The sequence below is a fragment of the Mytilus trossulus genome, chromosome 5, assembly GCF_036588685.1.
Source record: "Mytilus trossulus isolate FHL-02 chromosome 5, PNRI_Mtr1.1.1.hap1, whole genome shotgun sequence".
NCBI lineage: Eukaryota > Metazoa > Mollusca > Bivalvia > Mytilida > Mytilidae > Mytilus > Mytilus trossulus.
In genome coordinates, this window is record NC_086377.1 from 15,019,920 (window position 1) to 15,046,476 (window position 26,557).

The 26,557-nt window shown below is 33.7% G+C and overlaps 1 protein-coding gene and 1 long non-coding RNA gene across 2 annotated transcripts; one reads left to right on the forward strand and one right to left on the reverse strand.

Moving 5' to 3' along the window:
* Positions 1-2,628: 2,628 nt before the first annotated feature.
* On the forward strand, positions 2,629-24,987 carry LOC134719440 (uncharacterized). Its single transcript, XM_063582436.1, has 5 exons — positions 2,629-2,789; positions 16,916-17,087; positions 18,693-18,826; positions 21,391-21,541; positions 24,666-24,987. Exons 1-5 carry the CDS (start codon positions 2,750-2,752, stop codon positions 24,952-24,954), a joined length of 786 nt encoding a protein of 261 aa, XP_063438506.1. The 5' UTR covers positions 2,629-2,749; the 3' UTR covers positions 24,955-24,987.
* Positions 4,306-5,507, reverse strand: LOC134719436 (uncharacterized). Its single transcript, XR_010107581.1, has 2 exons — positions 5,336-5,507; positions 4,306-4,543 (listed from the first exon to the last, which is right to left on the reverse strand). It is a non-coding gene; the product is annotated as an uncharacterized LOC134719436 (long non-coding RNA).
* Positions 24,988-26,557: the final 1,570 nt, after the last annotated feature.

Genomic DNA, 26,557 nt, shown 5'->3' on the forward strand with positions numbered 1-26,557 from the left:
TCCAACGCAGTCATAGGTTTGAACGTAGTTTTCAATTTAGACTCGTTTATATTTTTTGTTTGGGCATGTATCATATTTTCCCTCCGGTTTATATGATCCGTTCATCCTATATATTGACTCTTAAAATTCAAGAGTTAATCTAAAAATGAGGGTACTTTCTCTAAAAAATGAGGGTACTTTTTATATGGCCTTCCAAATACCGTTTCGATCCCTAACATCACTGAAGAGACATTTATTGTCGAAATCCGGATATGGTGTACTAAAGAAATATTGACACCGAATGTTTGTGGCACAACATCCTGTCCACAAGTTAACAAATTATTTTTTTTTCTGTGACGTATTAAATTTATATTAACATCTTGTGGTCAATTTTATTTGGCAATCGTCAATGGCAGTCAGCAGGGTTAAAGAACATCAGTTGTTCGACCTGTTAGTCAAATGCGTTTTGTTTAAATATACCTTTTCACGCTTTTGGTCTTTTGGAAAATGTTGTTTGTGCTGTTTTTAGACCCTTTTACAACGAAATTTGTTTGACATGCACACGTATAAAAATTGCGGTTTTTATCCAACGCAGTCATAGGTTTGAACGTAGTTTTCAATTTAGACTCGTTTATATTTTTTGTTTGGGCATGTATCATATTTTCCCTCCGGTTTATATGATCCGTTCATCCTATATATTGACTCTTAAAATTCAAGAGTTAATCTAAAAATGAGGGTACTTTCTCTAAAAAATGAGGGTACTTTTTATATGGCCTTCCAAATACCGTTTCGATCCCTAACATCACTGAAGAGACATTTATTGTCGAAATCCGGATATGGTGTACTAAAGAAATATTGACACCGAATGTTTGTGGCACAACATCCTGTCCACAAGTTAACAAATTATTTTTTTTTCTGTGACGTATTAAATTTATATTAACATCTTGTGGTCAATTTTATTTGGCAATCGTCAATGGCAGTCAGCAGGGTTAAAGAACATCAGTTGTTCGACCTGTTAGTCAAATGCGTTTTGTTTAAATATACCTTTTCACGCTTTTGGTCTTTTGGAAAATGTTGTTTGTGCTGTTTTTAGACCCTTTTACAACGAAATTTGTTTGACATGCACACGTATAAAAATTGCGGTTTTTATCCAACGCAGTCATAGGTTTGAACGTAGTTTTCAATTTAGACTCGTTTATATTTTTTGTTTGGGCATGTATCATATTTTCCCTCCGGTTTATATGATCCGTTCATCCTTATATTGACTCTTAAAATTCAAGAGTTAATCTAAAAATGAGGGTACTTTCTCTAAAAAATGAGGGTACTTTTTATATGGCCTTCCAAATACCGTTTCGATCCCTAACATCACTGAAGAGACATTTATTGTCGAAATCCGGATATGGTGTACTAAAGAAATATTGACACCGAATGTTTGTGGCACAACATCCTGTCCACAAGTTAACAAATTATTTTTTTTTCTGTGACGTATTAAATTTATATTAACATCTTGTGGTCAATTTTATTTGGCAATCGTCAATGGCAGTCAGCAGGGTTAAAGAACATCAGTTGTTCGACCTGTTAGTCAAATGCGTTTTGTTTAAATATACCTTTTCACGCTTTTGGTCTTTTGGAAAATGTTGTTTGTGCTGTTTTTAGACCCTTTTACAACGAAATTTGTTTGACATGCACACGTATAAAAATTGCGGTTTTTATCCAACGCAGTCATAGGTTTGAACGTAGTTTTCAATTTAGACTCGTATATATATATATATATATATATATATATATATATATATATTACTTCCATATCAATATAACTATATGGGTAATTGGCTGAGTGCCGTTTTTGTAACATGTGTCAAATTAATACACAGGTTTTGTTTATCTTTGTACCCCTCCCCCCGAAGACACGCAAAACATCTTACAACTGGTACAATTAATTGTTATTGTGCTTCGCTACGCTTCACACAAAATGAGCTAACATAAGTATTTTTCTACCTAAAATTGTTTTAAAAAAGCTTTTCCGATACAGAGCAGTTAGACACACACACTATTTGTTTTTTATATATACTATCTAAGAATAATTTTTTCACAAAAAATATCATGTAACACCACCTTATACAAAAATTGTTTTGTCCTGGTGAGGCGTAAATCTAACACCAATCAATCAGAAATCATGACATTAAATATTGGATACATTTTTTGTATCGTTTTATCTGAAAAATAAATATGTATCACCGTTAAATTGATTTAAAATCACTTATTAGATACACAGCAATTATAAATTAACTCAAATTTATATTTATAAAAAAAAGTATAATTTTTCGTATAGAGTTGACCAAAATGTTAATATAATCAGTAATTTTAAGCAAAATTCATTACAATATATATAAAAAAAAAAGAAGATGTGGTATGATTGCCATAAGACAACTCTCCACAAGAGACCAAATGACACAGAAATTAACTACTATAGGTCACCGTATGGTCATTTAAAATAAGTAAACACATGACTGCGTGTAAATGAAAGTCATTTATAATTGATTGTAATTAAGGATGAGATGTGTGAGACACTAAAAGCTGTGAATGTTGTTTATTCTGGATCATCTCCAAATCATTTCGATCAGTATCCCTCGGCTACACCTCTTCATATTTCTGTAAACACGTGGAGATCATCATATCAACATATCGAATTACATATTTATAAATTTCAACTTCTGATTAAATGTGATTCTATTGAGACTGGTTTGTGGTCATTAACATTGATAGAGTTATGAATATAAAGGAAATATTTTTCATTTTTCTTTTTTGTGGTAAGTACAACCTTACAATTAGTAAATATGTAGTAAAATGCATCTAATTATTTACTAACTATCAGATTTAAATAAAATTATAATTTATTTTTAATTTGGAATTCTGAAGAGCGTAGAGACAAAATAAATGGATTAGAAAGTTCATTTCAAGACTACGATTGTATTTCTTTCTCATCAATTTACTAACTTGATAAGTTTCGTACAACGGATTAAGATTCGACATTAAAATGTCAGCCTCTATTTTTTGAATTTTTGCCAGATTTTCGGAGTCCTCTGGTTTTATCCATGGATTGCCATTAAAAAAATTGCCCACTAACCCCTACTTTTCTTTTTATAATTTTATTACATAAAGTTTAATAAGCCATATTTCAAAATCTTATAAAATCCTTGGTATGTTTTTTAACCAAAAGTGTGCCAATGTTAAATATAAGAAAAATCTAGAGAGAACTATTTCCCGCCAAATTTACAATGGCTTATATCTCGAAAATGAGCACGGGGACCTTCCATTTTTTCTGCTTTTTAGCTTCTTTATGTATATTCTATCATTTCATAACAGTCTTTTAAAAAGCTTGTTATTTTTTTTAACATAGTAGCGAACATCCTTCAGAATGTATCAATTAGTATTGGGGTGGAAACGGCTCACCACTTATATTTATTTTTGTTGATTTTAATTTATTTCATTGTAAAAAACTTGATACAGACTTTTCTATATAACCCTTACCAGTTCAGGGACATGGTATGAAAATTCCAATTTTGCTAGGGAAAATACAAATAGGATAATATCCCAGACAACATGAGTATGTTGGCCCAACATTGGCACAACGTATATCATTGCATTGGCCCATCGTTGTATTTTAACGTTGGCCCAACGTATAAGTGCACAGTGGGCCTACGTTGGCACAACATGATGGCTGCATGTTGGCCCAACATTGTACGGTTATATGCAATACATAGAGCCAACGTTGGACCATTGTATGAAAAACGAAATCCATGTTGGCACAACGTTGGACCAACGTAGAAATATCTTTTCTTATGTTGGCACTATGTTGGTCCAAGGTAGGTATTTCTCATTTTTATGTTGGCAATACGTTGGTCTATTGTTTCAACCAAATTACAATGGATGCTGCATGAGGAGCTGTATATGATAAATACTCCGGAGCGCATTTGATCTTTTTTTGTATTCCAAACTGCCAAAGTTTAAGGTAGCAATTCTGTATTTTTGTATTACCCATTGTTGTTACTGTCCTTGTTTTTTTCATGAACTGTGCCTCTTTAATTTTATTTATTGTGTGACGCAATGTTTGATGGATCGACCAGATTAACTCTGTGTCATTTGGTGTCTTGTAAAGAGTTGTCTCATTAGCAATCATACCACATCTTTTTTCATATCAATTTCATTTATTTCTTTAACAGAACAAATGACGTATGGCTTATGGTTAGGCGATCATACAAATAGTTTTTTCGGAGATGTAATTTTAGTTGTATTGGTTCCAGATCCAGAATGAAAATTAAATAATTCAGAAGATGAAACTTTATTTATTTTAAATTTGATATCATTGGTCGTCACCACGAGTAGTGTCCTCCTCAATTTGAACTTCAACAGTGTCATTATTATTTATATATGTTATTCTTTTTTCCCTTCTCTGTTTCTTGTCACCTTCTCTGTCAAGGCTTAAGCGCCGCCAATCTTTAGCTGCATCATCTATCTCCTTATCCGAAGACTCTTTACAGCTATGTTTTTTTTCTAACCGACTCTGTAATAAAGTTATAAGTAAACTTGAATTGCGTATTTGTCTAATGCATGCGTGCGTAATCTCCCTTCTAGATATGTATATTCTAAATAGTTTAAACACTATTAAATACAAAATAAAATCTTAAATAACCATATTTTTTATATTGGTTATTTGTCTAATGGTCAGAAATTCATTAGTATTAGACGGATTTGTGGGTATAACAAACCCTTTTTAGTATTATTTCAGAATTCGGTATCATACTTTATATATTCGTAATATACATGATATATAAAGAATAATTTAGATGTGTATTAATGAACAGTTGTATATTTGATATATAAAAACACTGTTACACATTCAGGTGTGTATATGATCAGGTTTCACAAATATGTCGTATCTGTTTGCATGCGATTTAGAAATACAATAAAACTAACAAATTCATTTATATTTTAATGAAGTAGAAATCATTATACCCCATTTTTGAAACATTACGGAATAAGGTACATCTTAAGACAATTTTATTCCATTAACTTCAGTAATGATCATACATGTTGTGGTTATAGATTTATATAATTTACCATTTGTTTGAAGATACTAATGTTCAGTGGCAAATATTTCATGATAATTAATAGGATTGAAATGATTAAAAATCTAGAAAATATTTCGTCCGAAACGTATAAACTTCAAGATCGAAATTAATATATGTTTTGATTTTTAACAACATTCCTCAGATTAAAAAAATCATATTGTATTTGTCATTCTGAATCGTATATATTATACATGTATATCAGATTTTTTAAAGTTACAACTTACATGTTACTATCTTTCTCTTTGAATCTCAGATGACATGATTTTCTCTTTTTGTTTTCTTCGTATCACTGCTTTCTTACAAATACACAACAGGAAATAATCACAAAAGTGACCATCCCATTACATTCAGATTTCCTATAAACTTAATTACCATAGCAACTATCTTTGAAATTTGTCGAACATATGATCAACCTTATCAGAATGGGCTTGATTAACAGAATGGCTGTATCAAATATCACTCTGCATATAATTGCTATTATTATGTTTCACAAAGTTTAATGAATAAAGTTATTATAAATAATGATTGCAATAAATTTTAATTTTTAACCAGACAATCTATGTTTACGATATACATTTTTGTTATTACAGTAATGATATTCCAGTAAAAATCTTACCTGACTTATATATAGAGTATAATATATGATCACGCAACGTTGGGCCAGCATTGGCCCAAGATAGTTGTAAATGTAATTTCAGTTGATAAACACTTTCGGTATAACATTAACTTTTCATAAAGACTGCTGCAATCGAAATTATCACCGGGCTGAAGTACGTCCATTATTCATAGTTCATTATTCATTATTCAATAATGAATAATGAAATAGTCCATTATTCACTATTCAATATTGAAAAATGAATAATGAACAATGAAATGGTTTATGTTTCATTATTCAAATTGAAGCAGTGAATAGTGAAAAAAAATATAAAAAAAATTGACCGTGACACTATAGCTATATTTTGATCGCAATGACCATAAGAGGATTTACGGACGACCTAAATGCCACAATATGCATAAAAATGAGGAAATATAAAAAAGAAGATGTGGTATTATTGTGAATGAGACAAACATCCACAAAAGACCAAAATGACACAGACATCAACAACTATAGCTCACCGTACAGCCTACATCAATGAGCAAAGCCCATACCACATAGTCAGATATGAAAGGCCCCAATAAGACAATGTAAAACAATTTAAACAATACAACTAACGGCCTTATTTATTTTTAAAAATGAACGAAAAACAAATATGTAAAACATAGATAAACGACAACCACTGAATTACAGACTCCTGACTTGGGACAGACACATACATAAATAATTCGACGGGGTTAAACATGTTAGCCAATTTTGAATAATGAAATGGATATTTTGAATAATGGAATGGACTGCTGCGACCCTTTAGCCACTTCTTATAGATGAACCTTATATCTGAATCGAAAGCTTATAACAAGAGGAACAAAATGTATATAGTCAACATGTTCCGCAACGTATATAAGAGGACTAAAATGTCGAAATACGCGTGAAAATTACGAAATAGCCAATTTTGAATAATGAAATGGATATTTTGAATAATGAAATGGACTGCTGCGACCCTTAAGCCCCTAATTATAGATAAACCTTCTACCTCATTTGAAAGCTAATTTCGGGAGGAACACAATGTTTATAGTCAACATGTTCCGCAACGCATATTAGAGGACTGCAAAAATGTCGAAATACGCATGAAAATTAAGCAATAGCCAATTTTGAATAATGAAATGGATATTTTGAAAAATAGAATGGACTGCTGCGACCCTTTAGTCCCGAATTATAGATAAACCTTATACCTCATTCGAAAGCTTATTACGAGAGGAACAAAATGTATATAGTCAACATGTTCCGCAACGCATATCAGAGGACTTAAATGTCAATATACGCGTGAAAATTAAGAAATAGCCAATTTTAAATAATGAAATGGATATTTTGAATACAGGAATGGACTGCTGCGACCTTTTAGCCCCTAATTATAGATAAACCTTATATCTCATTCGAAAGCTTATAACAAGAGGAACAAAATGTTTATAGTCAACATGTTCCGCAACGCATATTAGAGGAGTTAAATGTCGAAATACGCGTGAAAACTACGAAATAGCCAATTTTGAATAATGAAATGGATATTTTGAATAATGGAATGGACTGATGCGACCCTTTATCCCCTAATTATAGATAAACATTATACCTAATTCGATAGCTTATAACGAGAAGAACAAAATGTATATAGTCAACATGTTCCGCAACGCATATTACAGGACTTAACTGTCGAAATACGAGTGAAAACTATGAAATAGCCAATTTTGAATAATGAAATGGATATTTTGAATAATGGAATGGACTGCTGCGACCCTTTAGCCCCTCATTTTAGAAAAATCTTATATCTCATTCGAAAGCTTATAACAAGAGGAACAAAATGTATATAGTCAACATGTTCCGCAACGCATATTAGAGGACTCAAATGTCGAAATACGCGTGAAAGTTAAGAAATAACCAATTTTGTATAATGAAATGGATATTTTGATTAATAGAATGGACTGCTGCGACCCTTTAGCCCAGAATAATAGATAAACCTTATACCTCATTGGAAAGCTTATAACCAGAGGAAAAAAAATATATAGTCAACATGTTCCGCAACGCATATTAGAGGACTTAAATGTCGAAATACGCGTGAAAGTAAAGAAATGGCCAATTTTGAATAATGAAATGGATATTTTGAATAATGGAATGGACTGCTGCGACCATTTAGCCCCTAATTATAGATAAACTTTATACCTCATTCGAAAGCTTATAACGAGCGTAACAAAATGTTTATAGTCAACATGTTCCGCAACGCATATTAGAGGACTGAAATGTCGAAATACGCGTGAAAACTACGAAATAGCCAATTTTGAATAATGAAATGGATATTTTGAATAATGAAATGGACTGCTGCGACCCTTTATCCCCTAATTATAGATAAACGTTATACCTACTTCGAAAGCTTATAACGAGAGGAACAAAATGTATATAGTCAACATGTTCCGCAACGCATATTACAGGACTTAAATGTCGAAATACGAATGAAAATTACAAAATAGCCAATTTTGAATAATGAAATGGATATTTTGAATAATGGAATGGACTGCTGCGACCCTTTAGCCCCTAATTATAGAAAAATCTTATACCTCATTCGAAAGCTTATAACAAGAGGAACAAAATGTATATAGTCAACATGTTCCGCAACGCATATTAGAGGACTTAAATGTCGAAATACGCGTGAAAATTACGAAATAAGCAATTTTGAATAATGAAATGGATAATTTGAATAATGGAATGGACTGCTGCGACCCTTTTCCCCCTAATTATAGATAAACATTATACCTAATTCGAAAGCTTATAACGAGAGGAACAAAATGTATATAGTCATTATGTTCCGCAACGCATATTACAGGACTTAAATGTCGAAATACGAGTGAAAATTATGAAATAGCCAATTTTGAATAATGAAATGGATATTTTGAATAATGGAATGGACTGCTGCGACCCTTTAGCCCCTCATTTTAGATAAACCTTATACCTCATTCGAAAGCTTATTACTAGAGGAACAAAATGCATATAGTCAACATGTTCCGCAACGCATATTAGAGGACTTAAATGTCGAAATACGCGTGAAAGTTTAGAAATAGCCAATTTTGAATAATGAAATGGATATTTTGAATAATGGAATGGACTGCTGCGACCCTTTAGCCCACAATTATAGATAAACTTTATACCTCATTCGAAAGCTTATAACGAGCGTAACAAAATGTTTATAGTCAACATGTTCTGCAACGCATATTAGAGGACTTTTAAAATGTCGAAATACGCGTGAAAATTACGAAATAGCAAATTTTGAATAATGAAATGGTTATTTTGAATAATGGAATGGACTGCTAGGACCCTTTTCCCCCTAATTATAAATAAACATTATACCTAATTCGAAAGCTTATAACGAGAGGAACAAAATGTAAATAGTCAACATGTGCCGCAACGCATATCAGAGGACTTAAATGTCAATGTACGCGTGAAAATTAAGAAATAGCCAATTTTGAATAATGAAATGGATATTTTGAATACTTGAATGGACTGCTGCGACCTTTTAATTCCTAATTATAGATAAACCTTATATCTCATTCGAAAGCTTATAACAAGAGGAACAAAATGTTTATAGTCAACATGTTCCGCAACGCATATTAGAGGACTTAAATGTCGAAATACGCGTGAATAGTACGAAATAGCCAATTTTGAATAATGAAATGGATATTTTGAATAATGGAATGGACTGATGCGACCCTTTATCTCCTAGTTATAGATAAACATTATACCTAATTCGATAGCTGATAACGAGAGGAACAAAATGTATATAGTCAACATGTTCCGCAACGCATATTACAGGACTTAACTGTCGAAATACGAGTGAAAATTATGAAATAGCCAATTTTGAATAATGAAATGGATATTTTGAATAATGGAATGGACTGCTGCGACCCTTTAGCCCCTCATTTTAGAAAAATCTTATATCTCATTCGAAAGCTTATTACGAGAGGAACAAAATGCATATACTCAACATGTTCCGCAACGCATATTAGAGGACTTAAATGTTGAAATACGCGCGAAAGTTAAGAAATAGCCAATTTTGAATAATGAAATGGATATTTTGAATAATGGAATGGATTGCTGCGACCCTTTAGCCCCTAATTATAGATAAACTTAATACCTCATTCGAAAGCTTATAACGAGCGTAACACAATGTTTATAGTCAACATGTTCCGCAACGCATATTACAGGACTTAAATATCGAAATACGCGTGAAAAATTAAGAAATAGTCAATTTTGAATAATGAAATGCTTATTTTGAATAATCCATTTCATTATTCAAAATTGACTATTTCTTAATTTTTCACGCGTATTTTGATATTTAAGTTCTCTAATATGCATCGCTGAACATGTTGACTATATACATTTTGTTCCTCTCGTAATAAGCTTTCGAATGAGGTATAAGGTTTATCTAAAATGAGGGGTTAAAGGGTCGCAGCAGTCCATTCCATTATTCAAAATATCCATTTCATTATTCAAAATTGACTATTTCTTAATTTTTCACGCGTATTTCGATATTTAAGTTCTCTAATATGCATCGCTGAACATGTTGACTATATACATTTTGTTCCTCTCGTAATAAGCTTTCGAATGAGGTATAAGGTTTATCTAAAATGAGGGGTTAAAGGGTCGCAGCAGTCCATTCCATTATTCAAAATATCCATTTCATTATTCAAAATTGACTATTTCTTAATTTTTCACGCGTATTTCGATATTTAAGTTCTTTAATATGCATCGCTGAACATGTTGACTATATACATTTTGTTCCTCTCGTAATAAGCTTTCGAATGAGGTATAAGGTTTATCAAAAATGAGGGGTTAAAGGGTCGCAGCAGTCCATTCCATTATTCAAAATATCCATTTCATTATTCAAAATTGACTATTTCTTAATTTTTCACGCGTATTTCGATATTTAAGTTCTCTAATATGCATCGCTGAACATGTTGACTATATACATTTTGTTCCTCTCGTAATAAGCTTTCGAATGAGGTATAAGGTTTATCAAAAATGAGGGGTTAAAGGGTCGCAGCAGTCCATTCCATTATTCAAAATATCCATTTCATTATTCAAAATTGACTATTTCTTAATTTTTCACGCGTATTTCGATATTTAAGTTCTCTAATATGCATCGCTGAACATGTTGACTATATACATTTTGTTCCTCTCGTAATAAGCTTTCGAATGAGGTATAAGGTTTATCTAAAATGAGGGGTTAAAGGGTCGCAGCAGTCCATTCCATTATTCAAAATATCCATTTCATTATTCAAAATTGACTATTTCTTAATTTTTCACGCGTATTTCGATATTTAAGTTCTCTAATATGCATCGCTGAACATGTTGACTATATACATTTTGTTCCTCTCGTAATAAGCTTTCGAATGAGGTATAAGGTTTATCTAAAATGAGGGGTTAAAGGGTCGCAGCAGTCCATTCCATTATTCAAAATATCCATTTCATTATTCAAAATTGACTATTTCTTAATTTTTCACGCGTATTTCGATATTTAAGTTCTTTAATATGCATCGCTGAACATGTTGACTATATACATTTTGTTCCTCTCGTAATAAGCTTTCGAATGAGGTATAAGGTTTATCAAAAATGAGGGGTTAAAGGGTCGCAGCAGTCCATTCCATTATTCAAAATATCCATTTCATTATTCAAAATTGACTATTTCTTAATTTTTCACGCGTATTTCGATATTTAAGTTCTTTAATATGCATCGCTGAACATGTTGACTATATTCATTTTGTTCCTCTCGTAATAAGCTTTCGAATGAGGTATAAGGTTTATCTAAAATGAGGGGTTAAAGGGTCGCAGCAGTCCATTCCATTATTCAAAATATCCATTTCATTATTCAAAATTGACTATTTCTTAATTTTTCACGCGTATTTCGATATTTAAGTTCTCTAATATGCATCGCTGAACATGTTGACTATATACATTTTGTTCCTCTCGTAATAAGCTTTCGAATGAGGTATAAGGTTTATCTAAAATGAGGGGTTAAAGGGTCGCAGCAGTCCATTCCATTATTCAAAATATCCATTTCATTATTCAAAATTGACTATTTCTTAATTTTTCACGCGTATTTCGATATTTAAGTTCTCTAATATGCATCGCTGAACATGTTGACTATATACATTTTGTTCCTCTCGTAATAAGCTTTCGAATGAGGTATAAGGTTTATCTAAAATGAGGGGTTAAAGGGTCGCAGCAGTCCATTCCATTATTCAAAATATCCATTTCATTATTCAAAATTGACTATTTCTTAATTTTTCACGCGTATTTCGATATTTAAGTTCTCTAATATGCATCGCTGAACATGTTGACTATATACATTTTGTTCCTCTCGTAATAAGCTTTCGAATGAGGTATAAGGTTTATCTAAAATGAGGGGTTAAAGGGTCGCAGCAGTCCATTCCATTATTCAAAATATCCATTTCATTATTCAAAATTGACTATTTCTTAATTTTTCACGCGTATTTCGATATTTAAGTTCTCTAATATGCATCGCTAAACATGTTGACTATATACATTTTGTTCCTCTCGTAATAAGCTTTCGAATGAGGTATAAGGTTTATCTAAAATGAGGGGTTAAAGGGTTGCAGCAGTCCATTCCATTATTCAAAATATCCATTTCATTATTCAAAATTGACTATTTCTTAATTTTTCACGCGTATTTCGATATTTAAGTTCTCTAATATGCATCGCTGAACATGTTGACTATATACATTTTGTTCCTCTCGTAATAAGCTTTCGAATGAGGTATAAGGTTTATCTAAAATGAGGGGTTAAAGGGTCGCAGCAGTCCATTCCATTATTCAAAATATCCATTTCATTATTCAAAATTGACTATTTCTTAATTTTTCACGCGTATTTCGATATTTAAGTTCTCTAATATGCATCGCTGAACATGTTGACTATATACATTTTGTTCCTCTCGTAATAAGCTTTCGAATGAGGTATAAGGTTTATCTAAAATGAGGGGTTAAAGGGTCGCAGCAGTCCATTCCATTATTCAAAATATCCATTTCATTATTCAAAATTGACTATTTCTTAATTTTTCACGCGTATTTCGATATTTAAGTTCTCTAATATGCATCGCTGAACATGTTGACTATATACATTTTGTTCCTCTCGTAATAAGCTTTCGAATGAGGTATAAGGTTTATATCTAAAATGAGGGGCTAAAGGGTCGCAGCAGTCCATTCCATTATTCAAAATATCCATTTCATTATTCAAAATTGACTATTTCTTAATTTTTCACGCGTATTTCGATATTTAAGTTCTCTAATATGCATCGCTGAACATGTTGACTATATACATTTTGTTCCTCTCGTAATAAGCTTTCGAATGAGGTATAAGGTTTATCTAAAATGAGGGGTTAAAGGGTCGCAGCAGTCCATTCCATTATTCAAAATATCCATTTCATTATTCAAAATTGACTATTTCTTAATTTTTCACGCGTATTTCGATATTTAAGTTCTCTAATATGCATCGCTAAACATGTTGACTATATACATTTTGTTCCTCTCGTAATAAGCTTTCGAATGAGGTATAAGGTTTATCTAAAATGAGGGGTTAAAGGGTTGCAGCAGTCCATTCCATTATTCAAAATATCCATTTCATTATTCAAAATTGACTATTTCTTAATTTTTCACGCGTATTTCGATATTTAAGTTCTCTAATATGCATCGCTGAACATGTTGACTATATACATTTTGTTCCTCTCGTAATAAGCTTTCGAATGAGGTATAAGGTTTATCTAAAATGAGGGGTTAAAGGGTCGCAGCAGTCCATTCCATTATTCAAAATATCCATTTCATTATTCAAAATTGACTATTTCTTAATTTTTCACGCGTATTTCGATATTTAAGTTCTCTAATATGCATCGCTGAACATGTTGACTATATACATTTTGTTCCTCTCGTAATAAGCTTTCGAATGAGGTATAAGGTTTATCTAAAATGAGGGGTTAAAGGGTCGCAGCAGTCCATTCCATTATTCAAAATATCCATTTCATTATTCAAAATTGACTATTTCTTAATTTTTCACGCGTATTTCGATATTTAAGTTCTCTAATATGCATCGCTGAACATGTTGACTATATACATTTTGTTCCTCTCGTAATAAGCTTTCGAATGAGGTATAAGGTTTATCTAAAATGAGGGGTTAAAGGGTCGCAGCAGTCCATTCCATTATTCAAAATATCCATTTCATTATTCAAAATTGACTATTTCTTAATTTTTCACGCGTATTTCGATATTTAAGTTCTCTAATATGCATCGCTGAACATGTTGACTATATACATTTTGTTCCTCTCGTAATAAGCTTTCGAATGAGGTATAAGGTTTATCTAAAATGAGGGGTTAAAGGGTCGCAGCAGTCCATTCCATTATTCCAAATATCCATTTCATTATTCAAAATTGACTATTTCTTAATTTTCACGCGTATTTTAGCATTTCCGTAACTCTCTTTTGGTCATTGTGGCACAATCGACTTGTTTTATCTAAAAAACATAAAGGATTGAGAATAGCAAAGGTCTAGTGAAAACTAAAAAAGAAAGACCACGTAGATTATTTCAATTTTGAAAAATATGTTTTGGTATTCAGGTCGTCCATACATTGAACCATGGAATTCCTGTTAAAAATAGTTAGGAAAACACCACTAGTTTATCCTCCGAAACTAAGAACTAGATTACTATATAAAATGAAACTTAAAGAGTGTTTTTATCTATTGTTTCTGATATTAATTTGAACATTTGTTAGATATCACCAAAAAGACGAATTTAGAAATACGGGATATAGCTATAGTGTCACAGTCAATTTTTTTATCTTTTATTTCACTATTCACCGCTTCAAGTTGAATGATGAAATATAAACTATTTCATTATTCATTATTTAATATTGAATAATGAATAGTGAACTATTTCATTATTCATTATTGAATAATGAATAATGAACTATGAATAATGGACGTACTTCAGCGCGGTGAAATTATCCGCCTCACAAGAGAAATAAAGCGTAAAATATTATATAATCAATTCTATTAACAAAATTTCATATCGGCCCTATGTTGCTACAAACATAATGCCAACATTTGCCCGATTATTTATAACCACCATGAGATAATAATATGAATTTACAACAACAGACCAACGTTGGGCCAATGTTGTGCAGCCGACACCAACGTGCGACCAATGTACCGACAATTTGCCAACGTTGGGCCAATGTTGTGCAGCCAACATAAACTTGCGACCAACGGACCGACAATTTGCCAACGTTGGGCCAATGTTGTGCAGCCAACATAAACTTGCGACCAACGAACCGACAATTTGCCAACGTTGGGCCAATGTTGTGAAGCCAACACCAACGGTCGACCAACGGGACGACCATTTGCCAACGTTGGCCCACTGTTAGTCTGCTGACTGGGATTTTACATGCTGATATTTTGTTTTTATATGCCCCTTAAGGGAAGTATTATGGTATATCGTTGTCTGTCCGTCGTCGACATGTCGGACAATAACTCTAAAACGCCTTAACCAATATCTTTGGTGAATTGTTTACTACTATTGACTTGAGCCCGCCCACTTTAGATTTTTATAAATTTCAGATATTACATTTTCAACTTTCATGGTGTAATTTCTTTAAAAGAAAAGGCGGTTTCAGTTTTCAGACAATAATTCGTCTCAGTTTTCCGACCATAATTCGTCATACTAATGACTTTTTTTTAATATCTTTAAAACTGTTACATTGAACTCGTGTAGTTGAAAAAGTATGCGAAATAAGAAGGGGCATTTAAAGAAAAGTGAAAGACAATTTATTATATATTAATTCATATATAGATATAAAAAGAAGATGTGGTATGATTGCCAATGAGACAACTATCCATAAAAGACCAAAATGACACAGACATTAACAACTATGGGTCACCGTACGGCCTTCAACTATGAGCAACGTCCATACCGCATAGTCAGCTATGAAAGGCCCCGATAAGACAATGTAAAACAATTCAAACGAGAAAACTAACGTCCTTATTTATGTAAAAACAAGATTGTGTCCCCAGTACACGAATGCCCCACTCGCACTATCATTTTATATGTACAATGGACAGTGAAATTGGGGTAAACACTCTAAAGTTTGGCATTACAGTTTGAAAGATCATATCTTAGGGAACATGTGTACAAAGTTTGAAGTCGATTGGACTTCAACTTCATCAAAAACTACATTGACCAAAAACTTTAACCTGAAGCGGGACAAACGGACGAACAAACAGACGGACGCACAGACCAGAAAACATAATGCCCCTCTACTATCGCAGGTGGGGCATAAAAATGAACGAAAAACATATGACAGACACATACATAAATAATGTGGCGGGGTTAAACATGTTAGATGTATTGTTTGACTGTTGGTTGCATAAAGTCCAGAAATGTTGCCTAGAAGAGTAGTTGCAACACAGTTGCAAGGGTACTTACCGTGAAAACATCGTGACACTCTCTTTACACGAGACATCGGATTTAACGCCCCCATTCTGACCGGACGTTGGTGCCAACTTGTACATTCCGTACAACCAAACGAACGCATCACTTCGGCAAGCGTTTTGATGCTAGTCGAAAAAAAACCAAGTGACCATATTTTTATTGCCCAGTCACCCTTGGGTGCTATATAGATAAAAGAAAACATACACATACTTTTTATGCTCAAGGAAGTCATGGAATTATCTCATTGTATAAAACATGTGTTTCCGTATCCTCATTATGTAATTATGTATGGTCGTGAATAACAGTTCTAAAAGGCACAAAATGTAAATTATTTTAATCTAAAATAGAAAATATAGTCCTTAGATACGTTGTAAAAGAGGGACGACCGATACGAGAGGGAGAGTCAAACTCATACGTCGTGTTGCTAATGTTACTAGTATTACAAATCTGTAAAAATTCTAATTTGGTAAGTCACATTAGTGAAATGGGAAAGGGTATTGTAGTTATGAGATAAGGAACATATCCGATATTATCTGTGAAACGGTTATTCCATAACGGTCAACAAACTCGTGATGACGTCCGTAAAATTTACGAAGGGATGATTTCAAATTCGTAAACTATGTATTATAACGTTGTCATTGTTGTACCAGACTACAATAACTTATCTTTTGACAGTGACACAAGTGGAACAGACTCGTGTTGTCCTTCCCAAGAATCAGTACAACCCGCTTTGTAACGATGAGAAAGCTAGTATCATAGACTGTTATTATTATGAAGGAGTCAATATAGCCAATCCAGCATCATACATCATGGCCAGTCCTCACTTCTTTCCTGTGTGTGCACTTAGGTAAGTGAGATTCCAGTATCATATATTAAGGGTAGACCTCATTCCTTTCCTGTGTGTGAACTTAGGTAAGTGGGATTCCATCATCATATATTAAGGCTAGTCATCACTCTTTTCCTGTGTGCGAAGTTAGGTAAGTGAGAATCCATCATACATCATGGGCAATTCTCACTTCTTTCCTGTGTGTGCAGTTAGGTAAGTGAGATTTTAGCTTCATATATCAGGGGCAATTTTCACTTCTTTCCTGAGTGTGAACTTAGGTTAGTAAGATTCCAGCATCATGTATGTTGGATAGTCCTCACCTTTATGGCAATTAATAGTTATTTATAGATGAACTTCACTTGCCTCTAACCGCTTGGTATTTGATTATTATATTGACAGTAAATTGAAACTTCTATATAATTTGCATGGAACAATTATATAATGGAAATCGATAGTAGTAATTTCCCACTATTTTTAAATAGCTACACATGCGCTCTAAAAAAATATTAACCAGTTTTGTACACCAGGTGGCAAATCCAAAAATTACAGATACATAAGTATAAGAAAATGTTGATTTGATTTTTTTTCTCCGATCATATAAATGGTCCATAGTGAGGTGTGCAGGTAATTTTTTTAATACTAATATGATAGGGTTTAGTTGCTTGATTAACGTTCAGTGGCAAATATTATATGCATTGAAGACCTATTGGTGACCTTCTGCTGTTGTCTGTTCTTTGGTCGGGTTGTTGTCTCTTTGACACATTGCCCATTTCCATTTTCAATTGTATGTTCATGAAGAGAACACATTAACAATTATAGAGAAGACCTCATGTTGTGTGTCGCTTCTCTTCCTTCCACAATGAATCAACCATCATGTATCTGTGATGTGTACCTTGCATCGTCGCACTTGTCATCTATTCTTATAATTCTTTAGTTTGGATTATTTTGGGAGAAAACCGAAAATAAAGACGTCTAAATATTTTTTTCTTCATCATACCGACAAGTCAAAAGTCATAGACAAGACTTCCGGTTTTAAACTTACTAATACTTTTTATTAGGGACAGGAAATCATTTTCGCGTTTATCTACGTGTATTCTATAATTATACTACTATAACATATAGAGATTCTCTCTATATATATTATAGTAGTAATCTCCGTGAAGAAGATGCTTGGAAATGATAGGTAATAGTACTATTTATAATATATATACGTATGTTAATAGTATACAGAAACGAAAAATAATGGAATTCAACCGAAAACATAGAAAAATAACAGAAATGTTCATAAGGGTGGGGCACTGGCTGTCTAAAAGGGGTCCCGCTTCAGTCATGTATCATTGATTCCATATATAATCAACATGTTTTCCCACAAAGGGGAAAGGGGAGGGGGCCCAGCCCACTGAATAATCCTCTATATCCGCCTCAGCATGTAATAGTATACTTCTATTATATTTTTGTTTATTGATAATTGTATGACACTAACCAAAGACATATTGTATTTTATGTTTCTTCGTCAATCTTTCAGAGTACAGCGTGCATTTGAAATAACATTGAATAAACAAATATAGAATAACTTGAAATAAGTTTAAAAAAAAGAATAAAGATTGTTGTTCTCTTATTTTTCAGCAACATGACTAGACTTCTAGATTGTTACAATAAAGTTATTGACGAATGTCCCGACTACAGAGACAATGGTCCAGACATTGTAACCAAAGATGCATTCAAAGCCTTCATAATAGGAACGTGTAAAAATAAACATGGTGAGTACATATTTTACCACCAAGTGTTTTTGGAAGGATTTTTTTTTTTTTTGGGGGGGGGGGGGGGGGTCTCGTGTTGCCAAGTTTTAAGTTTTCTATGTTCATGACGTTGTGTCTTATGTACTATTATTTGTCTGTCTGTTTTTTTAACTGTAAATGCCCTTATAAACATAAAGGGTGTGCAACGTCGGGGGAATTGAACACTGTTTTTTAAAGCAATCAAAGAAAGAAACTATCCTGAAATATACGTGCTCTGTAATTGGAAGCAAATATTCAATATAACTAGGAATGATTTGACATATAGATACTGTGTTTAATCATTTCACGATCTAACTTAGGCGTTCCAAATCAGACTTCATGTATCAATATAATCATTTCACGATCTAACTTGGGCGTTCTAAATCAGAATTCATGTATCAGTATAATCTTTAAATGCGTTAATCTCACTCATATTTCACCGTGATTAATTTTGCTGTTACAAAATATTGGAAATTATTATAAATTAAGGAATGTATCTCCCTCATGCAAAGCTCTGATTCCTTTCGCGGATTTGGCTATACTTGTTGGACCTTTTGGATAATTACCTTTCATCTTTTATATAAGCTTTTGATTTAAAATATTTTGGCCACGAGCATAACTGAAGAGACATGTATTGTCGAAATGCGCATCTGGTGCAAGAAAATTGGTACCGTCAATTTGATTAACTTACCAAATGTAGATAACAAGAATATTGAACCAATGAACATTCAAACTGTGTTATTCAGTTACAATGGCTTTTTGCGTTGTCAGGTTGTTGTGTCTTTTGACGTTTTTCCTGAAATCACGCTATGTAGGTGGTCTTCATCTCGAGGCTTGCAATTTTTTTTTGAAACTACTGATATCTTCTGAGCTAGTTGCAGTAATTTATTATACAAATTCTAATAAATGGACTTATGGTTCTTGAACAGAATTAAAATACTGTATATGTGAATATGTAAAAATATATATATAAAAAATAACATAGCTAGATCATACTACATTGGATTTGAAATAAAAAGACATTGTGTATTACTGAATGTTTTGGGAAGTGGTTTAAAATAGTATCGAGATAAAATAATGCAGATGAAAGTTACATGTCAATAAGACAGTAACCCAATATCTCATTGATATTTGATAACTTAACGTCAAGTGGCAAGTATTACATGCAAATCCAGCACGGGAAAACTTTATTTAATTAAGACATATAACAATTTGTATGGTTACGGATGCGGGGTTCTCTTATGTCTTTATTCTTCAGTTTGTAGATAAACTCATCATAGATACCAGTACTAAATTTAATATATACGCCAGACGCGCGATTCGTCTACAAAAGACTCATTAGTGACGCTCGAATCAAAAATGTTATAAAAGGCGAAATAAAGTATGAAGTTGAAGAGCATTAAAAACCCAAATTCCTTTTAAAAATATTTTTACAGTTTATGACAAAGGTATGGAATGCATTGAGAACAGGGAATACTTGATTAATGAGTACAATAACAAGTTTTGTGTATATTTGTTACAGTTTATGACAAAGGTATGGAATGCATTGAGAACAGGGAATACTTGATTAATGAGTACAATAACAAGTTTTGTGTATATTTGTTACAGTTTATGACAAAGGTATGGAATGCATTGAGAACAGGGAATACTTGATTAATGAGTACAATAACAAGTTTTGTGTATATTTGTTACAGTTTATGAGAAAGGTATGGAATGCATTAAGAACAGGGAATACTTGATTAATGAGTACAATAACAAGTTTTGTGTATTTTTACAGTTTATGAGAAAGGTATGGAATGCATTGAGAACAGGGAGTACTTGATTAATGAGTACAATAACAAGTTTAGTGTATATTTACAGTTTATGACAAAGGTATGGAATGCATTGAGAACAGGGAATACTTGATTAATCAGTACAATAACAAGTTTTGTGTATATTTGTTACAGTTTATGACAAAGGTATGGAATGCATTGAGAACAGGGAATACTTGATTAATGAGTACAATAACAAGTTTTGTGTATATTTGTTACAGTTTATGAGAAAGGTATGGAATGCATTAAGAACAGGGAATACTTGATTAATGAGTACAATAACAAGTTTTGTGTATATTTTTACAGTTTATGACAAAGGTATGGAATGCATTGAGAACAGGGAATACTTGATTAATCAGTACAATAACAAGTTTTGTGTATATTTGTTACAGTTTATGACAAAGGTATGGAATGCATTGAGAACAGGGAATACTTGATTAATGAGTACAATAACAAGTTTTGTGTATATTTGTTACAGTTTATGAGAAAGGTATGGAATGCATTAAGAACAGGGAATACTTGATTAATGAGTACAATAACAAGTTTTGTGTATATTTGTTACAGTTTATGAGAAAGGTATGGAATGCATTAAGAACAGGGAGTACTTGATTAATGAGTACAATAACAAGTTTTGTGTATATTTGTTACAGTTTATGAGAAAGGTATGGAATGCATTAAGAACAGGGAGTACTTGATTAATGAGTACAATAACAAGTTTTGTGTATATTTTTACAGTTTATGAGAAAGGTATGGAATGCATTGGGAACCGGGAATACTTGATTAATGAGTACAATAACAAGTTCTGTGTATCTCCATCTGTATACCTAGATAATGTATGGGATGCTTATATACAAATGGGAGACTGGACCTGGGAGAAATACTGCAGGTAAGAATGGTAGACTGGACGTGGGAGAAATACTGCAGGTAAGAATGGAAGACTGGACGTGGGAGAAATACTGTAGGTAACAATGGAAGACTGGACGTGGGAGAAATACTGCAGGTAAGAATGGGAGACTGGACGTGGGAGAAATATACTGCAGGTAAAAATTGGGAGACTGGAAATGGGAGAAATACTGCAGGTAAGAAATATGGGATGCTTATATACAAATGGGAAACTAGACGTTAGGGAAATACTGCAGGTAAGAATGGGAGACTGGACGTGGGAGAAATACTGCAGGTAAGAATGGGAGACTGGACGTGGGAGAAATACTACAGGTAAGAATGGGAGACTAGACGTGGGAGAAATACTGCAGGTAATAATGGGAGATTGGACGTGGGAGAAATACTGCAGGTTAGAATGGATGACTAGTCATGGGAGAAATACTGCAGGTAAAAATGGGAGACTGGACGTGGGAGAAATACTGCAGGTAAGAAGTATGGGATGCTTATATACAAATGGGAGACTAATTATTGGAGAAATACTGCAGGTCAGAATGGGAGACTGGACATGGGATAAATACTGCATGTAAGAATGGGAGACTGGACGTGGGAGAAATACTGCAGGTAAGAATTGGAGACTGGACGTGGGAGAAATACTGCAGGTAAGAATGGAAGACTAGACGTGGGAGAAATACTGCAGGTAAGAATGGAAGACTAGACGTGGGAGAAATACTGCAGGTAAGAATGGAAGACTAGACGTGGGAGAAATACTGCAGGTAAGAATGGGAGACTAGACGTGGGAGAAATACTGCAGTTAAGAATGGGAGACTGGACGTGGGAGAAATACTGTAGGTAAGAATGGGAGACTGAACGTGGGAGAAACACTGCAGGTAAGAATGGGAGACTGGACGTGGGAGAAATACTGCAGGTTATAATGGATAACTAGTCATGGGAGAAATACTGCAGGTAAAAATGGGAGACTGGACGTTGGAGAAATACTGCAGGTAAGAAATATGGGATGCTTATATACAAATGGGAGACTAATCATAGGAGAAATACTGCAGGTAAGAATGGGAGACTAGACGTGGGAGAAATACTGCAGGTAAGAATGGGAGACTAGACGTGGGAGAAATACTTCAGGTCAGAATGGGAGACTGGACATGGGAGAAATACTGCATGAAAGAATGGGAGACTGGACGTGGGAGAAATACTGCAGGTAAGAATGGGAGACTGGACGTGGGAGAAATACTGCAGGTAAGAATGGAAGACTAGACGTGGGAGAAATACTGCAGGTAAGAATGGGAGACTAGACGTGGGAGAAATACTGCAGGTAAGAATGGGAGACTGGACGTGGGAGAAATACTGCAGGTAAGAATGGGAGACTGGACGTGGGAGAAACACTGCAGGTAAGAATGGGAGACTGGACGTGGGAGAAATACTGCAGGTTAGAATGGGAGACTAGACGTGGGAGAAATACTGCAGGTAAGAATGGGAGACTGGACGTGGGAGAAATACTGCAGGTAAGAATGGGAGACTGGACTGGGGAGAAATACTGAAGGTAAGAAGTATGGGATGCTAATATACAAATAGGAGACTGGACATGGGAGAAATACTGCAGGTAAGAAATTAAACATGTTGACTAAACATTGGGAAATAATGTAGGTATACACGCAATATCACTTGTTGTCTGGACGTTGGAGAAATACAGTAGGTCTAATAGAAATTAAACATGTTGACTGAACGTTAGGAATTAAGTAAAGGTAGGTTTGTAATACCACGTGTTGACTGGGCATCGGAGCACGGTTGGCTATACGTTTGGGATATAATGTAGGTATGTATGTATCACTGAACTAGTATATATTTGTTTAGGGGCCAGCTGAAGGACGCCTCAGGGTGCGGGCATTTCTTGTTACATTGAAGACCTGTTGGTGACCTTCTGCTGTTGTTTTTTCTATGGTCGGCTTGTTGTCTCTTTGATACATTCCCCATTTCCATTCTCAATTTGATGTAATACCACGTGTTGACTAAACGGCTGAAAATTACAGCATGTTTGGCTATACGTTGGGGATATGTTGTAGGTATGTATGTAATACAACGTGTTGACTGAACGTCGGTGAAATACAGCGTTTGGCTATACGTTTGGGATATAATGTAGGTACGTATTCAATACAACGTGTTGACTGAACGTCGGTGAAATACAGCATGTTTGGCTATACGTTGGGGATATAATGAATGTAGGTATGTATGTAATACCACGTGTTGACTGGACGGCTGAGAAATACAGCATGTTTGGCTATACGTTGGGGATATAATGCAAGTATGTATGTAATACCACGTGTTGACTTGACGGCTGAGAAATACAACATGTTTGGCTATACGTGGGGGATATATTATAGGTATGTTTTTAATTCCACGTGTTGACTGGACGTTGTTGAAATATTGTAGATACTTATGTTATACCACGTGCTGAATTAACGTGGAATATTAGTTACATAGTATGCGAGTGACCTAATACGGTATATATGGAATTAATTGTATTACGTCCGTCACTAGTTCACTATGAACCGAATTTATCTTACTGACTATCTTAACGTGTGAAATTTGGACTAGTGACCTATTAAAATGAGCAAGTCTTCAATACTGTTTGCGTTAAGAAACTACTTCCATGCCGTGTATCATCGGTACAAGTACGTTTGTAGTTTACCATATTGGTTATACCATGGGAAAATACTACAGGTTAGATTGTTGGCTGAAGGTTGGAGAAATACTGCAGGTATGTTAGAAATAAACATGTTTACTAAACGTTGTGGAATATATGCAGTACCACGCTTTCACCCCATATTGGAATTTTTTGACCCCATCAAGGACGTAAATTAGAAGGGTAGGAAACCCCCGATACCGCATCGATAACATCCGAGAAGTGCCGCGAATCGCTAGAAAACACGAGATTTGCAAAAAGCTTCAGCGGGGAACGCCGCTTCGAAATTTAGTTAGTTATACGTCCTTGACCCCATAAATATCGTATAAAGTCACTAGCACACTGTGTAACTAATTATACCCAAAATAGCTTCATGTGCAAATTGTATATCCACTACATGTCACTGTTTCAATTATATATTTATATTCTACAGAATGATGGACGAAGGAATAGAATGTTCTATAACAAACGCAGAACAGTTCGGATGCCCTCAGAGCTTCTACGATTTCCTTCGATACTCCTCGTATATCCGATTACCTACAGAATGCCAGAAGCCAAATACTACAAATTATCAATGGATTCAGCTGTATACCCAACTACCAACCACACTGAACTCAACAGGCGAATTAACAGCTGATACAGGAACAAACTCTGCCACTGCGATTAATGTATCATTTTTCTTAGTAGTTGTCGGTGCAGTTTTAAATGCGAGATTATATTAACTGAAAATACACAGTGTCATGATTTATATATAAATTTAAATAAAAGTACAAGTACTTAATTCATTTCTGATTCCAACAATATGTCCATTTACATATAGTAATTCAGATTACGACATCGGTGATGTTACATGTGTAATGAATGATGTGTTTGGAAAAAACACTCGAAAATCAACCGACTTTGCCTAAATAATTTATAACTATTGTGTATCAAAAGGGTAAGACGCATAGAACGAGAACAGAAGCCCAGCCCATTTGTTTAAGAACATATATGTAAGTATTCGCCAAGCAAATGAAGATTTCAATTCCAGGAATAGCTTTTGTGTCATTCAACACACAGAGGCACTTGTCACAGAATTATTTTTTTCGGAAACAAATTTTATAATTAATCATTTACTGCGAGATGTTTAATTCCAATTTTGTGTCGGTAGACGAAATAATTACGATTGACATACTTGGGTAGGATTGCTACGGAATACAACATAAGAAGGCGTGTGATACACCAGTATGAAGATAAATCAATTTAGATTTACGACATAACAAGTTTTAGTGGGGTTGACAGCCAAGAAATCAGTATATAAAGGAATTTCGCCACCGCCTGACATTTTTTCTAAAATGCGAGTAAAGTACATTTGTACCTTGTGTTATAATAAGTTATATATGATTTTTTTTTCTGAGACAAGTGCCTGTGATTCGACAGTCAGCCAATATGCATTTAAAGCAGGCCTGGCAGCCCCTTCACAAAAAACCCTTTGACATTGTATTTGATACTAAATTTACTACAACATGCAACGTCTGTAAAGCAATGTGAAGATGATAGAGTTAAAAAATTGTGTAAAACTTCCTTGAATTTTTCGTGAACTTTTTATGTGAAATTAATTCATAGGTACAACGCATTTTTAGTACATTTCATATCGATTGTACTAAACTTTTGGTCTGACGTCCGTAATTTTAACTCTTTGAACTTCTATTTGGGAACCACGTAAACGCATCAATATTTGTTATCTAATATTTTTCTTCATTGTTGAAGCATACGATAAAAAGATCATAACATGTTATTTTTCATATCGCATGTATTACATTGAATGAGCCCTCGATCCATGCGTCTCTTGTGCTGATATTGAACCAAGGGCTGATAATACATGCGATATGAAAAATGGCATGTAATAATCTGATAATATTATATAATTTATACATTATAATAAGCTGAACAAAAATATTCATTATTGTTTTTCTCTCGATCGATTTATGACTTTTGAACAACAATTTACTCCTGCTGATCCCTTTACTTCATTAGGAACATATACTGTTATATTTTTATTCCTGTGGAAATACTATTCCAGAATATAGTTTCCTTTTGGAACTTACATTATGAAGGAACTTCTATTCCCTGACAGTATAGCTCCTTTGTACACGGGTGTCATTTTAAAGAAGAGAAACGCAGGTGTCACTTGAAAGTGTACCGTCGAAGGTGTGGTGTTTAACACAAATATATACTACTGTACCAGTCCATGTTTAAATGAAACCTCAATCTCCGTACAGCGCTCGTTTCCTTTCCGTATACTTAGTACACTACAATACAATGACTTTTTATTATTTACTTATC

Excerpts from the sequence above, each read along its gene's own strand:
- LOC134719440 (XM_063582436.1), top strand. The coding sequence starts at position 2,750 with ATGAATATAAAGGAAATATTTTTCATTTTTCTTTTTTGTG. Across the intron at positions 2,790-16,915 it reads TTTCATTTTTCTTTTTTGTG|TGACACAAGTGGAACAGACT; the intron begins GTAAGTACAACC and ends ATCTTTTGACAG. Across the intron at positions 17,088-18,692 it reads TTTCCTGTGTGTGCACTTAG|CAACATGACTAGACTTCTAG; the intron begins GTAAGTGAGATT and ends CTTATTTTTCAG.